Source organism: Octopus bimaculoides, chromosome 14 (genome assembly GCF_001194135.2).
Source record: "Octopus bimaculoides isolate UCB-OBI-ISO-001 chromosome 14, ASM119413v2, whole genome shotgun sequence".
Lineage (NCBI taxonomy): Eukaryota > Metazoa > Mollusca > Cephalopoda > Octopoda > Octopodidae > Octopus > Octopus bimaculoides.
The window spans coordinates 37,219,821-37,234,820 of record NC_068994.1 but is presented as its reverse complement, the minus strand read 5'-3'; the positions used below and the strand labels follow the sequence as shown (position 1 = coordinate 37,234,820).

The window sequence follows — 15,000 nt, the reverse complement described above, 5'->3', positions numbered from 1 at the left end:
AAGCAACTGTTTAGTTTATATACCAGTGAACTAAACTTGAAAGGGAACTACTAATTTATAAAGAATAGTAAAACAAAAGTAAATATTTCGAGGTAATCTAATGACAAACCAGTGGATGCCTATAAAGTCCTTTCTAAAACTATTAATTGCAGTATATCTTCCACACCTATAATAATACTAATAATTCTTTCTGCTGTAGGCACAAGGCCTGAAATATTAGGGGAGGGTGTTAATCAATTACATCAACCCGTGTTCAACTGGAGGAGCACTCCATTGGTTACGACGGCGAGGGTCCCAGCTGATACGATCAACAGAACAGCTTGCTCGTGAAATTAACGTGCAAGTGGCTGAGCACTCCACAGACACGTGTACCCCCAACGTAGTTCTCAGGGAGACTCAGCGTGACAAGGCCAGCCCTTTGAAATACAGGTACTACTCATTTTTGCCAGCTGAGTGGACTGGAGTAACGTGAAATAAAGTGTCTTGCTCAAGGACACAATGCGTCATCGGGAATCAAACTCACGAAATTATGATCGTGAGCTGAATGCCCTAACCACTAAGCTACGCGCCTTCACAGTTTTCAACTGGTGCATATTTTGTCAACCCCGAAAGAATAAAAGGCTAAATTGACCCAGGTGGAATTTGAACTCAGAATCTGAAGACAGATGAAATACTACTAAAGATTTTGTCCTGCATGCTAACAATTCTACCAGCTCACTGCCTTTATATGAATACTAGTAATAAGAACACAAATGGATGCAATATGTCAAAAATCAACAAAAATAATGTAAATTCTATGAGTAGCCCTAATAATAAGCATAAGAAAAAAATTAATGATTAGGGTATAACTATAATCATAGGATTCAAATGCACCAAGTATTCACTGGTAATACAACCAGTGCAAGATCCGTAGAGAAAGAAACACAATTTGGGGATTTACAAAGTAGAAATAAGTATAGTGAGTGAACAATGAATTTAGTTATAAATTTGGAGCAAAGATAGGGGATTCACCAAAGCTCAGTTCTCAGCTCCAACCAATTCATCGTACAAGCTATCATAGAGGAGATTAAGATTAAGACCGGTTGTCTGTGGGAACCCATACAAGTTCTTGTTGTTGAATCTATAGTAGAGTTAAAGAAGGAATTCCAGGCATGGAAGCTAAACCTAGAATTGGGAAGCCTCAAGGTTAACTTAGCAAGGACTAAGTTATCGGGAAGTACGGAACGAGATAAGATCTTGGTATTGCCAGGGAAATGGCCTTGTTCAATATGCTGAAAAGCAATAGGTATAAACTCCATATAGGCGCAAAAGTGTCTGTGTGGTAAGTAGCTTGATTACCAACCACATGGTTCCGGGTTCAGTCCCACTGTGTGGCACATTGGGCAAGTGTCTTCTGCTATAGCCTCGGGCTGACCAAAGCCTTGTGAGTGGATTTGGCAGACAGAAGCTGAAAGAAGCCTGTCATATATATATATATGTATATATATATATATATATATATATATATATATATATATATATGTATATTTTGTGTGTCTGCGTTTGTCCCCACCACCATCGCTTGACACTCAATGTTGGTGTGTTTACGTCCTTGTAACTTACCAGTTTGGCAAAAGAGACTGATAAAATAAGTACTAGGCTTACAAAGAATACGTCCTGGAGTCGACTTGTTTGATTAAAGGCAGTACTCCAGCATGGCCACAGTTAAATGCCTAAAACAAGTAAAAGAATACTGTACACAATGTAAGTTAAAAGCATTTAAGAGATGTAGACTGACAGCTTTGTATGAGACAGATGCACTGGAGTAATATATACCATGAGCATACTTGAAATAAATCCTCCAAAATGCCTTGATGGCTCACTAGAAGCAATCTAACACTTCAGTTTACAGTGTGTCATAATTAACAGGGTAAGAAATGGTACAGAAAGTATAACAGCCAGAGTAAGAAAGGGCTGGACAAATTTCAAGGAGCAATCATCCCAAAGGTAAAGTGTTCACTACTGTAGCCTTGTATTAACCAATGAATAGAATTTATTTGATGCAAACTGTGTCGAAGCCCAAATCATTTTGTAATCATGAGGTTCTAAGTTCAGTCCTATTGTGTGGCAGCTTGGGCAAATGTCTCCTACTATAGCCCTGGCCTGACCAATGCCTTGTAAGTGAATATCGTTGAAGGAAACTGTATGGAAGCCTGTCATGTATATGGGGGTGTGTGCTGAAAATGTCCTGGTTTTGAGTAAAAGAAAAGATAGGAGGATCAGTTAGTTATGAATTTATCCAACATATTTCCATCTCAGATTCTCACTCTTATTACAGTGATCTTTCAGTTTTTCTAAGCTCTGCAAAAGAACTCAGAAGCCTCTTGCAATACCCTTAAAGCCAGGAACTTTCCAGCACCCTCTCATATGTCACTTGATGATCAGTATTTGTTTGCTTACAGGCATTAACCCCCATGCCATTCTAGGAATTTGATGTAAGAATAAGAAAAAACACATCCAGCACGTGTGTATACACTAAAACTGCCAAATGCCTTTCCATACATGCAGATCATGAATATCCAAATGAATATTAGAATGTGTGTGTGTGTGTGTGTGTGTGTGTGTGTGTGTGTGTGTGTGTGTGTGTGTGTGTGTGTGTGTGTGCATGCATCTGTGTGTGTGCATGCATCTGTGTGTGTGCAGACACATGCATGCTATATTTTCTCTATGTAAAAAATCCTTCACTAGAACTATATGCTTGAGTCAACTACATGATATTGATAAGGTCTAATAAACTGAAATATGTCCTATCATTTACCAGTTAACAAAGATCAGACTGTCCTTTCCTTAAATATGAAAATTAATTTGAGAAATTAATTCTTAATTTATTTTTTGAAATTATTTCCCCTTTTCTTTGAGTCTTTGTATGCAGCTATTACTATTATTATTTAGTTTCCATTCTTCAACTGGAAGAGAAATTTTTAATTAAGAAATGTTTGCATACAATATTTAGTACATCACTCCCCTTTCCCTTACATATATGTTTGGTTGTGTTTGATGTTCTTTCACTATTGCTTGTTATTTGACCCAAAATTAACTTCACTGAAGCAAGCCACTTATTTAATCCATTCCACTCATGTTCACATTCAGTTCAGAATTTAGGCTTAGCTAAACAAGTTACCATATAGAGTAGAGTTTCTCAACTGTTTTTAGCCTATGAACTCTTTTGATTCCTATTTCACTCAGATGGACCCGCATAACCATTCAAGATCTAAAAAAAATTCTATTATATTTTCATGATTAAATATTATTAGAAATTGTATTAAAAAAATTGTTAAAACGTTTTGTATATTGTAGAAGTAAAACAAATTTATATGCGCATAAATTTTAACAACAAAATTTTACATGGGTCCCCAAAGGCTCATATGGACCCCAGGTGAGAACCAATGGTTTCGAGCCTTACAATTTGCAGAGGCCTCAGAATAATTAAAATGCTTATATGTTTTCAATTTTTATAAGACTTTCTATTGTAATTCTTTAAAGAAGGGGCCCGCAAAGCATTATATAGCTTAAGACCCCGCTAAATCTAAAATCAGCACTGATCCCTTTCTTTTTCTCTTTTTTTTTTCAGGATTAGTATACCCTGGACAACATTATCTAATGTGACCACTTTAAGACAGTTTGAGAGAGATTTGGTTGCCAGCTGCTATTTTCAGCTGATCAAGTGACTATGTGAGGCTCTCTTGACGACTTGTGTTGCTGTTATTGTTTAGGCCCAATTCAGCCCTGATTGAACAGACCTATGATCAAAGACGTTCCAGCCATGACCATACCAATGTATTTTCAGGACTAGTTTGCTCCTGATTACATTATCCCATGAGCCACTTTATAAAACAGTGGGTGCAATTTAAAGGAGATTCAGCAGCTATTTCTAGCAAGTTCAGTGACCATGCAGAGGATCCCTCATTCATTCATGTTTCTCCAATTGGCTTTTCCATTCTTTTCTTTCTTTTGTTTAGCCTCAGGTTAGACCTATGGTCACACATTTACAAGCTGTGACCAGTCATTTTTTTTTTCCAGGAAAAAATGTACACCAGATTATATTATCTTATGCATCATTTACACAGATGGTGTTGTTTGAGAGGAATTTGGCTGCTATTTTTTATGAGGCACTCACCCATGTAGGCAGTCTTTCATTGGCTGATATACTTTTATGTTCATGTTGAGCTTGAATGTTAGGAAGCCTCATGAACTATGATGAGAGCTTTTATATAGTTGTTTGACTAGCTAGAAAAAACAACCAATTCTTCCTCCAACTCATTCACCTCCCCTACTATCTCCCCAAAGGAACAAATACATGTAACTGTAATATTTGTAATGGTGATACTAATAGTAGAAAAGGTAGGAGGAGGATAGTGATGGTGATGATGATGATGAGAAGGAGGCGAATGAAGATGAAAAGGAAGAGGAGGAAAAGGAGGCGAAGGCAGCATAATGGCAATTGTACTATCCATGTTTGTCCATGGAGGCGATGAGGACCATTTAGTCATCCTTAAAGATGACTAATTATTTGCATGTTTACTTTGTTTAAAGTAAAGAAGAGCAGTGCACTGTCAATGTAACTTTCATGTCCATGGTCATCTTCAATCTAGTGGCAAAACCAGGTCAAGATGATTGGGGATAGAGATGGGTGTAGTGGATGACCAAGATGTTTTCCTTGCTTCATCTCATTCACTGCACTTCACAATGCATTGCTGCAACCATCTTCCCTCTGTTGAACCATGAACATTTCTTCCACAGATTTTACCAGATCCACTCTTCATAGGCAAGCACTAATATGTTACTTAATTCATAACTGCGACCACGACTGGAGCTTCTATTTCAGGAACAATAGAGGCTAAAAGGTAGTTCCACTCTCCTTAAAATCCAGGAATTCCTGATGCAGGACCCCACTACAAGATGCAACAACATGGTTGTATGGCTAAAACGTTCACAGTCCTGAGGTTCTGGGTTCAATTCCATTACTTGGTATCTTGAGCAGGTATCATTTGTCATAACCACAAACTAACTCCAGCCTTGTGAGTAAAACTGCATAGGCAGAAACTATAGAAAGTCCAATGGATAACTTGTACCTGTAATTCCAATGGTTCAGCCATCTCATGTATTGTGTTCTAGAATTGTTTGAAGATTAAAATAAAGCTTCACTCAAGAATACTCAGCCACTTGCATGCTAAGTGAATGGGCAACTAGTTAATTCAGTTGAACAAATAAATAAATGATATCCATTATTAAAGCTGACAGAGATTCATTTGTTTTACTTACTTTAACTTTTAAGCTTTTAAACCTTTAGCATTCAGATAATCGTCCAACCCATGCTAGCATGGAAAGCGGACATTAAACGATGATGGTGATGATGATTATTTTGTCAAATATAATGCTTATTTATTCATATTGTTTCAAATTAATCCTGTATTATCTTGTGGCTTTGAGATTTTGATGATGTGATTTTTTTGTTTTTAGAATGATATCAGACCTGGCCAGTTTGAACGTAATACAATTAGAATATTAGGGTTGGATGGTCAGTTTAAATGCTAATGGGTTGAACCAGCTGTATCTGGCTCAAATATTCTACTTGTTTGTTCAAACTGGCCAGATCTGTCCTCTCACACCTACCCTACAATGTCATTCTGAAAATAAACCAATCCCGTTTTTGAAATCTTGGAGCCACAAGATAATGCATGATAAATTCAAGATAATGTGAATAAATGAACATTAGATTTGAGAAAATAGTATGAATGCTAAATGGTCAACCACAACAGCAACAACAACAGTAGTATTAGAAAGAGAAACAACAATGTCAGTAACAGTAATACAGGCTGCATCATCATCATCATCAACTTCATCGTCACTGTCATTGTCATCATCTTCGTTATCCTACTCGTCATCGTTATAATTGTCATTGTCGTTAGCATCATCATCATCATCATCATCAACATTGTCGCCGTCATCATCATCATCATCTTTATCATCATCATCATCATCAACATCGTCGTCATCATCATCATCATCATCTTCGTCATCACTATCATCATCGTCGTCGTCATCATCGTCATCATTGTCATCATCATCATCATCATCATCATAATCATCTGTCAGTAGTGGGAGTGCAGCAGAAGCAGCAGCAGTTGTGATGGAACAGGTGGAAGTGATGGCATCGGTGTCCGCAGCAGCTGTGATGGAATTGGAGGAAGTGGCAGTGGTAGCAGCAGCAGCAACAGCATCATTCTCATTGTCATCATCATTGTTATTCTCATTATCAGTGTCATCATCACTACCACCATCAACAGCAGCAACTGCTATAGTGGTAGTAGTAGCAGCAGCAGTAACAACAGCAGCAGCAGTAGTAAAATGACAAGTTCCAATAAGTGCAATTTTATTTTTAGAAATCAATTGTCTTCCACCTTAATGTAATTATTATCATCCTCATCTCTGTCATCATTGTCGTCATCATCATCGTCGCTCCCACTACCACCACTAACATCATCATCATCATCATCATCATCATTGTAATCATTGTTATTTGAAAGTTATAACTGTCACCAGAACGAAGGCGGAAATGAAGATTGTATGATGTCAGCATTTGGTTAAAAACTGTGAATAGCTTTAGCAGAAAAGAATTTAAAAAAAAAATAATAATAACAATAAACAAACTAATGATAGAATCTATAGAAAGACAAAGGTAATTTTTGCCTCTGTATAAATTATTAAAGCAATGCATTTGGTAGATTCCCAGTTGTAGATTCACAATAGCAGGAAGTGTTTTGAGCATTCAATTTACCCAGACAATACAATGGCATGTTAGATGGAACTGAAATGGTGTAAATAAACAATCTGCTGAAGCAAGTATGGCACGGATCAAGCAAGTCTTTCTGAAAGAATGCTCTTGTATTCTTATTCATCAGTTGCCAGCATTCAGCATTCAGGTATTATTATTCTTTAGTATTCTACAACAGAAGTTTTGGAAAATATTTCTTTAAAATTGTGAAGCTATTTGCTAACCTTATAAATTGTAAACTTTATCAGCTTTTGCATTTAGTCTTCGTTTTTGTTTTTTTTATAAGTGTAACTCAGCCAACTTATTTATCTTCATAAAATGTTTTAAATATTTTTACAAAATTGCCTAAAACAAAAAAAAAAATGGTAAAAAATACGATCAAATTCAAGATTATTTTTAAAAATAAATCCAATTTAGTAACAAAAAAAAAAAGAAAGAAAATAATAGATAAATAAAAAGTTATTCAGTAAGCTCTGTTACTTGAAATAAATAGAATTTTTTTCCAAATATTTTCAGGATCTACACACAGACACATTTACATATACACACACTGTTTTTCTATCTTTGATTTTTAAATAGGAGTAGCATGTTTTCCCCGTTATGATTTCAGTAATAACAGTTTGATGTTTTAGAATCTCTCTTTAAATATGAAAAATGTTTGGCAGTTGGAATCTAATTATCTTAGACTGTTTGTTTGATCTTCGAAATATTAAATTGTCACACTTCATTCAATGTCAGATGGTAACTTATATTTATGTGCTTCCATCTTCTACCTTCTTTAAAGCCTCCTACCTTTCTTTCTTTTTAAATATTTATTTTTTGGCTGAAGCCTAATGAAAAGGAACCAAACCTATTGTTATCTTTTCTATTCTTGTGATAGAGAAAATTATTCAAATCTTCTTTGAAGATTCCATTTCACCTTTTCTAATTCAAAGGAATTCTTACTGCCTCTTTATATTTGATTTTTATGTTAAATGTTGAAGAATGAACTAAGATCGCTAAACTTTCAAATCAGGCTGTTTGTTTATGGAAAATGCTCAGAAAGTGAAAAAATTAAACTACTTCAAATTAATAGTTACTTTACCCTATGTACTACTGTACTAGTTAGTGGAAAGATTTTTAAATTACATATCTCTTGGAACAGAATTAGAATGCCAAAGATAAAATGTTATTAGCAGAAGAAAAAAGTGAAAACATAATTAGTTAATCTCAGAAATAAATTAAAAATTTCTATGTAGAGCTGAAAATAGTCACAGCACTGCTAATTATTATCACGGCAAAATGTTACAGGTTCAAGTCTTTTAAAACTCTGATCAGTATTTTTATCACAAAATTTAATAAATCTGAAGAAGGATAGTCTAAAAGTTATCACAAGTTATAAATGGACTACTAACTACTCTGAATAGATATGAATGAAAGAATTTATGAATTTAAGTTATAATTACAGTAAAGAACTAATGAAGTTGATTAAAAATATTATAATTATAAAGGTTAGCTTTAAAACTATTCCTCATGATTTAATGTAAAACAACTGTTAATTTGTCATCATTCCCTTTTCAGTCTTTAGTGGATGCAGTGTAGACAAGACTCTTTAGTCTTGCTATTAACAACCTCCCTTGTGATTGTGGCATTCTATACTGTAAAATTATTGCCAAGTTGAAAGCATCCATGTAGCAAAGGGAAATAGGATTACACAGAGTAGACACCGATTCCACAAACTGCTGTTCAGGCAACCCCTTGAATAAAGCAGTAATTCTGAATAAAAACCGCTACGAGTTCTGAAGCATGCAATCTATCTAGTGCTTGTGGCATGATAAGATGCATCAGTCTATATTATAAAGTTGTAAATGAAGGGAAAGGCGTCCAGCCACAGAAAAAAATAAATAACATAGCAGCACAGATTGCAGTTTCCTTTGTTCTGTGTAAATGCCTGATGATAAAGACCAATGAAATCTGGTGAAATGGTGTGAGACCCATCAAACCTATACCAGTATGGTAATATGGGTGTAAAAGGATAAAAAGATAAAATGATGATGATGACTGTTATAAGGCATAAATTATTCGGTATGCTTAATTTCAAAACATTCTCTACAACCCTGCAAAGTAAATTTTTTTCTGGCTCATGGATATAGCTATTTTATTTGACAAGTTTCATTTGGCATCTGCAACAAAAAAGTATTTGGGATAAAGACATCAGAAATACAGAGCCTCTATGTAGTCAATCAATCTGCTAGAAATATTAACTGAATCACCCTCAAATCACTCACTGTTTTCTTATAAAAGGAAGGGCATGTTACATATTGTCCCTAAAAAAATAAAGAAGACGGTCATGGTTACAATGCTTTTGATCATATGTCAGCTCATTCAGAGCTAACTTGTGGCTAAACAACAACAGCAACAACAACAACAGCAGTAGTAAAAGAAATAAATAATAATGACAAAAATCAAGCTGGAAGCTATTGATTTTGTTAAATGACACTACATCCCACATGTGTGAAGCTCCCGTATTAATCAATGGGGAAAACAAATTTTATAAACTATATTTTGCATGACTGTGTGGTTAAAACATGTACTTCGTTATTATTTGATCCTTGTTTGATTCTGTCACAGGGTACCTTGGACAACATTCTTCCTTTGTGACCATGTGTTTACTTTGGAGTGGAATTTAGTAGACTGAAAATCTGCAGAAACTCATTGTATACACATATATGTATAAGTGTGTGTGTATATGTGTATGTGTGTGTTTGTGCATGCATGCGTGCATGTGCGTGCCTGTGTATGTGTGAATGTATATATATATAAGGAGAGAAATTCCTTGGTGGTTGCCGCGGGATTACCTCTCTCCCTTTCTCTTGTAGAGACGGACAATAGAAATGGTCCTTAAGCTCCTGAGGAACAACTTTCTGTTGCCACATGGTCTGAAAGAGATTGGTGAGCTTCTGTGCCAAGACTGGTCCTTCTACCTGGTATATTTTAGTTGGGATATGTCGTGTGTGTGTGTGTGTGCATGTATACACACACACACACACACGTACACACACAGAGAAACAGATATATGTGTATATATATATATGTGTGTGTGAGGGGGTGCTGAAAAGTTCTCAGCTTTGGGTAAAAGAAAATACAGGAACATCAGTCAATTATGATATTTAAAAAAAAAAAATTCCTTTCTCAGATTCACACACTTATTGCAGTGTTCCTTCAGTTTTTGTAAGCCTTGTAGACAAACTGGAAAGATTGGGCTTCCAACCAGGCCTTTCACAATATCCTTAAAGCTAGTAACTTTTCTGCATTCCCTCATATATGTGTATATATATATATATATATATATATATATATCTCAGCTGGGATATGCATGTGTGAGTCTATATACTGTATATGTTTGTATGTATATATCAGAAATGAATGTGAACAATGGCAAGAAAAATGAATAAAAAGTACTTTACAAATGATATCTTTCAAGATATTTGCTCAGTATCGAGTAAAATACTCCCTTGTCACTCTCAATGCTATTGTTTACCAACAGTAATATAAAATAAATGAATAAATAAATATGAATAAATATAAATATGAATAAATGATTATATATTTGTTTTTTAAATTGGAATAAATTAATTGAACAGAAAACTGAATTATGATTTATTTTTCATGTATTTTATTTCACTCTTTTTCACTCTATTTCAAATTATCTGAGGGAGAAAATAATTTCTAAGTATTTAGAAATTTTAACCATTGGCTTACAGTCTGTACTGATGGATATTTTATTATCAATAGAGTCAATGAGACTGGCCTTCTTCAGGGTGTATGTAGAGAGATTTCTTCTCCATGGAGCTGAAATCTAGACTGTAAAGAAGGATCTTTAAGATCACGTTTCTGGTACTTACACTAGTTTTCTTATGAGGTCACAAAATATCACATGACACAAGCAGTAGACCAAAAGAGAGACTTATGTCACATTCTGCCCTTCAATGAAATGTCATATAAAAAGTAGTTCAAAATTTGTACCAGTTCAAAGGTGGTGAGCTAGCAGAATTCTTAGCTCACCAGGCAGAATGCTTAGTGTCATCTCCTGTCTTTATGTTCTGCTTTCAAATTCCAGCAAGGTCGACATTGGCTTTCATCCTGTCAGGGACAATAAATTAAGTACCAATTGAAAACAGGGGCTGATGTGATTGACTTACCTTCCCCACCAAATTGCTCACCTTGTGCCAAAATTTGAAACCAATATTTGTTCCAGCACTCTACATTTTGAGTTCAAAATCCTGCCATGGTCAACTTTGGCATTCATCTACTTCAGAGTCGCTGAGCAGGTTTTGTTAGCTCTTAATCATGCCATTATAAATTATAGCAGTGATTTGTTACTTTCTAGTCTACAATTCAAGTGGTTCCTGGTAGGATTTGGCTGCTTGAAGAAGAAGAAGATTTTATAATATTCTAGTTAAATATTATTTTGAAGTTACATAATAGATGCAAACTCTCTGCTGCTAGTCAAGATTCAATCCATTTCTGCTTAATTCTTATTATGACATCAGATTTAGAAAGATTAAAGAATTTGACATTTGAACATTAACTGATTAATTCATATCAATAATTCTTGGAGCACAAATCAGGATTAGTAGTAAGCAAAATCAGGATTAGCAGCAAACAATTTCAAGGTCAGGTGATTGTCTACTATGGCTTTCTCTTTAGCATTTTCTTTTCTTCATCATTCTATTCTAGCATTTGATTTACAAGTAGATAACTATCAATTTGTTCAAGCTGGAGAAGACTTATTTCCTATTACATTACCAATACAAAGATTATAAAAATACAGACTGCTACGAAGAAGAAAAGGACTGGTCCAGACTAAATATATGTTTGATGTGCTTTCTTAGCCCTTCTCTCTCTCCTCTGTCTTTTTCTATCACCCTTCCCAGCAGTCCATCTTCTTTCACTCTTGTATTTTGGTCTATTGCTCTCTCGTCAATCAATTGCAGTGGGTCTCTAAATGGCTATTGGCTCTGCAAACTTCAAAAGACATAAGCAGACAGGAAAATTTGGTGTAGATAAATGGCTGCACAAATGTATGCTATTAGACTAACTGAAAGATGATAATGATGATGATGATGATAATAATAATAATAATAATAGCAGCAGCAGCAGCAGCAGCAGCAGTAGTAGTAGTAGTAGTAGTAGTAGTAGTAGTCAAATTCAATTACTTTTAAAACAAATGTTTTGACTGGCATTCCCTAGAACAATACTTTGTGCAAAACCAAAAATATGGCACCCTAGTTATAACACCGACATGAACTTCTAACTTGTTGTCTCTTGAGGTCGCTGGGTGAAACATGGAATCAACTTGTACAAATATAAAGCAAAAGCTAAGCATATAATAATAATAATAATAATAATAATGATGATGATGATGATGATGATGATAATAATATGCTCTGATGCAATACCAGGCAGTGGCTCTCATGGCTTCTCATCTTAACTGATTAGAAGTGTTGTCATGTACTGTGCTTTGAAACACGTAAAGGTCAATGTCAGATAGAGAATCTGACCACAGAAATTCTGCCTTAGTATATATTATGACATATGTAAGCATGAAAAGTGGAAATGATAATAATGATGATGATGGCAGCAGTGGAAGCAATGATGATAACGATGATGATGATGATGATTGACACTTTCATGGTGGGAAACAGTACCTTCAGACACTAGTGTAGCTAGAGTATGTGTTGCCCTGGGTGATCCTTCTGTTTGCTGCCCCTGGACCCCACAAAAAAAAAAACACATGTTGTCTACAGCAGACCCAAAAGTGCCACCTGGGGCAGACCCCCCCCCCTCTCCCCACTAGCCGCAGCTATGCTAGTGCCTCCGGGATCCAGTTAAGAACGATGGACTTCTAGGATCAGATGAAGCAACATATATCAATTGGAACAACAGGTGTTACAGTTATATACTTGAATGTGGTCTCTGCAGTGAAAAAGGATAAATATTAAAATTGAAAGGTAACTAGAAGATGCTTTGGCTGCTATATCCATCAGGACAATTAGCTGCATAGACTCTATGCTGTGTTTCTCAACCATTTTTTACCTATGGACCACTTTGATACCTGTTTTACTTGGGTGGACCCTCATAGGCACTCAATGTTTAAAAAATCCTATTATATTTTTATAATTAAATATTATTAAGAATCAAATGAAAATAATTATCAAGATATTTTGTGCACTGTAGAAGCATGAATCAATTTATTGGGGATAAATTTTAATAATAAAATCTTATATGGACCCCAAAGGACCATATGGATCCTGGTAGAGAATCTTTAGCAAGGAGTTTCCCTTGTTGACTTGTAAGTTCTACATTAAAAGCATTAGGCTGTAAGGTAAACAAATAGGAATAGCTAAGACAGAGGACCAAGAAAACTATGTAAAGCTGGTCCCATGGGTGAACAACATAAACAAGAAAAATTGTGCAATTACATCCAACACATGACTGGTCTCAGATCAAATCATTTGCTAGACAAGTACAATTCTCTTCCACCACCCACCCCCACCGAGAAAGAAATAAAAAAAAGAAATTAAGAGAAATAAAAAATGGAGCTCAACAGAATAGAGAGAACAACTTAAGTAGAAGGAGAAGAAAGGAGGAGCTCTGAGTCTGTAAACAGCATGTGACCATAACAGCAAAAACATGAAATTACTATTGAAGCCTTCATATTAACTCTCTGAAATATACTTTTCTTATAAAATGATCAATGTCAGACCTCTTAGGCCATGAATATAATTAGAGGCAGCATGCTTTAGAATAAATCTGACTGGTTTCTAATTTAAATAATATGGTCAGAAAGAGGAAAAAAAATAATAATACTCACCTTGAATAAAAGAATGTATATATAATAGAGAGGGGGAGAGAGAGAAAGAGAGGGTAAAAGAGAAAGCGAGGAAGAGAGAGAGTGAAAGACAGAGATTGGTAAATGTTGAAAGGAATGAAATATATATATATGTGTATATATATATATATATATTATATATATTATATAAAGAGATTGGGAAATAGCAGAGAAGAGAGATGATAGTGATGGTAAGAGGAAAATGTTTGCAGTAAATTAAATTCCTGTCTTTTGATGAGAACAGTAGATAAATGGAATAGGCTCACAGAAGAATGTGTAAAAACATCAAAGATTATTTGTTAAGCAGATTGTCAGCTCTGTTCAAAGCTAGAGATAATAACCTAAATATGAAGGAGTGGCCCAGAGATCCAGCCTGATTTTATTTATTCATTCATTTATTCATTTTTATTTTTTTATTATTTATTTATTTATTTATATACTTTTTCCTGAAAACAATTCTGCACATTCCTTCATTTCATGATAGTAGAATTATTTAATGTCTAAGCTCAACAATGTACAAGAGAAAACAATTACACAAATGAATTTACTTTGAACATAGCTCACAGAATATGAACTGAAAATGAGGATTACATTAGAGTAAATAGAGAACATAATATAATACTGAAAGATACATTGAGGCATATAATGCATGTACATACATACATACATACATATATACATGCACACATAGACACATACACATACATGCACATATAGATATGTGTGTGTGCATATGTATATGTGTATATGTATGTGTATGTATCTCTCTCTCTCTCTCTCTATCTATCTATCTATATATATATAGACATAGATGCATACATACACACACACACACATATATATAGATATAGATACACGCACACAGACATTCATATATATACATATATATAGATTGGACCACCTAACCAAGGCCACCGAGAAAATGAACATTAAATGTTCATCATAATGCACACAAACACACACACACACACTCACACACACACACACACTCACACACACACAACATAGACACACATATATATCTATATATGTTGTGGTTTGCTTGCCACTGACAGAGAGTAAACTGCATCCTTAAAGTCACTGTCAACCTTTCTTTTGTAAATATTAATAAATATGTCCTCTTCCAGAACATATTGAATAATCCTTCAATTTAATGTTAAATTGTTTTCCTGCATAACTTCTTGCTGAAAGTAAACATTCATACATTTATATATGCATACATATATGACTGTATTTTCATGCATATATTAATATATGCATATGTATATATATATATATATATATATATATATATATATATATATATATATAT

The 15,000-nt window shown here is 34.6% G+C and overlaps 1 protein-coding gene across 1 annotated transcript in view; it reads left to right on the top strand.

Moving 5' to 3' along the window:
- The window catches only part of LOC128249436 (protocadherin-19-like), a 67,117-nt gene extending 56,686 nt beyond the window's left edge, over positions 1–10,431 (top strand). Inside the window, exon 3 of the mRNA XM_052973130.1 lies at positions 3,611–10,431. Within this exon, the coding sequence (XP_052829090.1) occupies positions 3,611–3,645 (35 nt within the window). The 3' untranslated portion in view covers positions 3,646–10,431. The remainder of the gene's footprint in view (positions 1–3,610) is intronic.
- Positions 10,432–15,000: the final 4,569 nt, after the last annotated feature.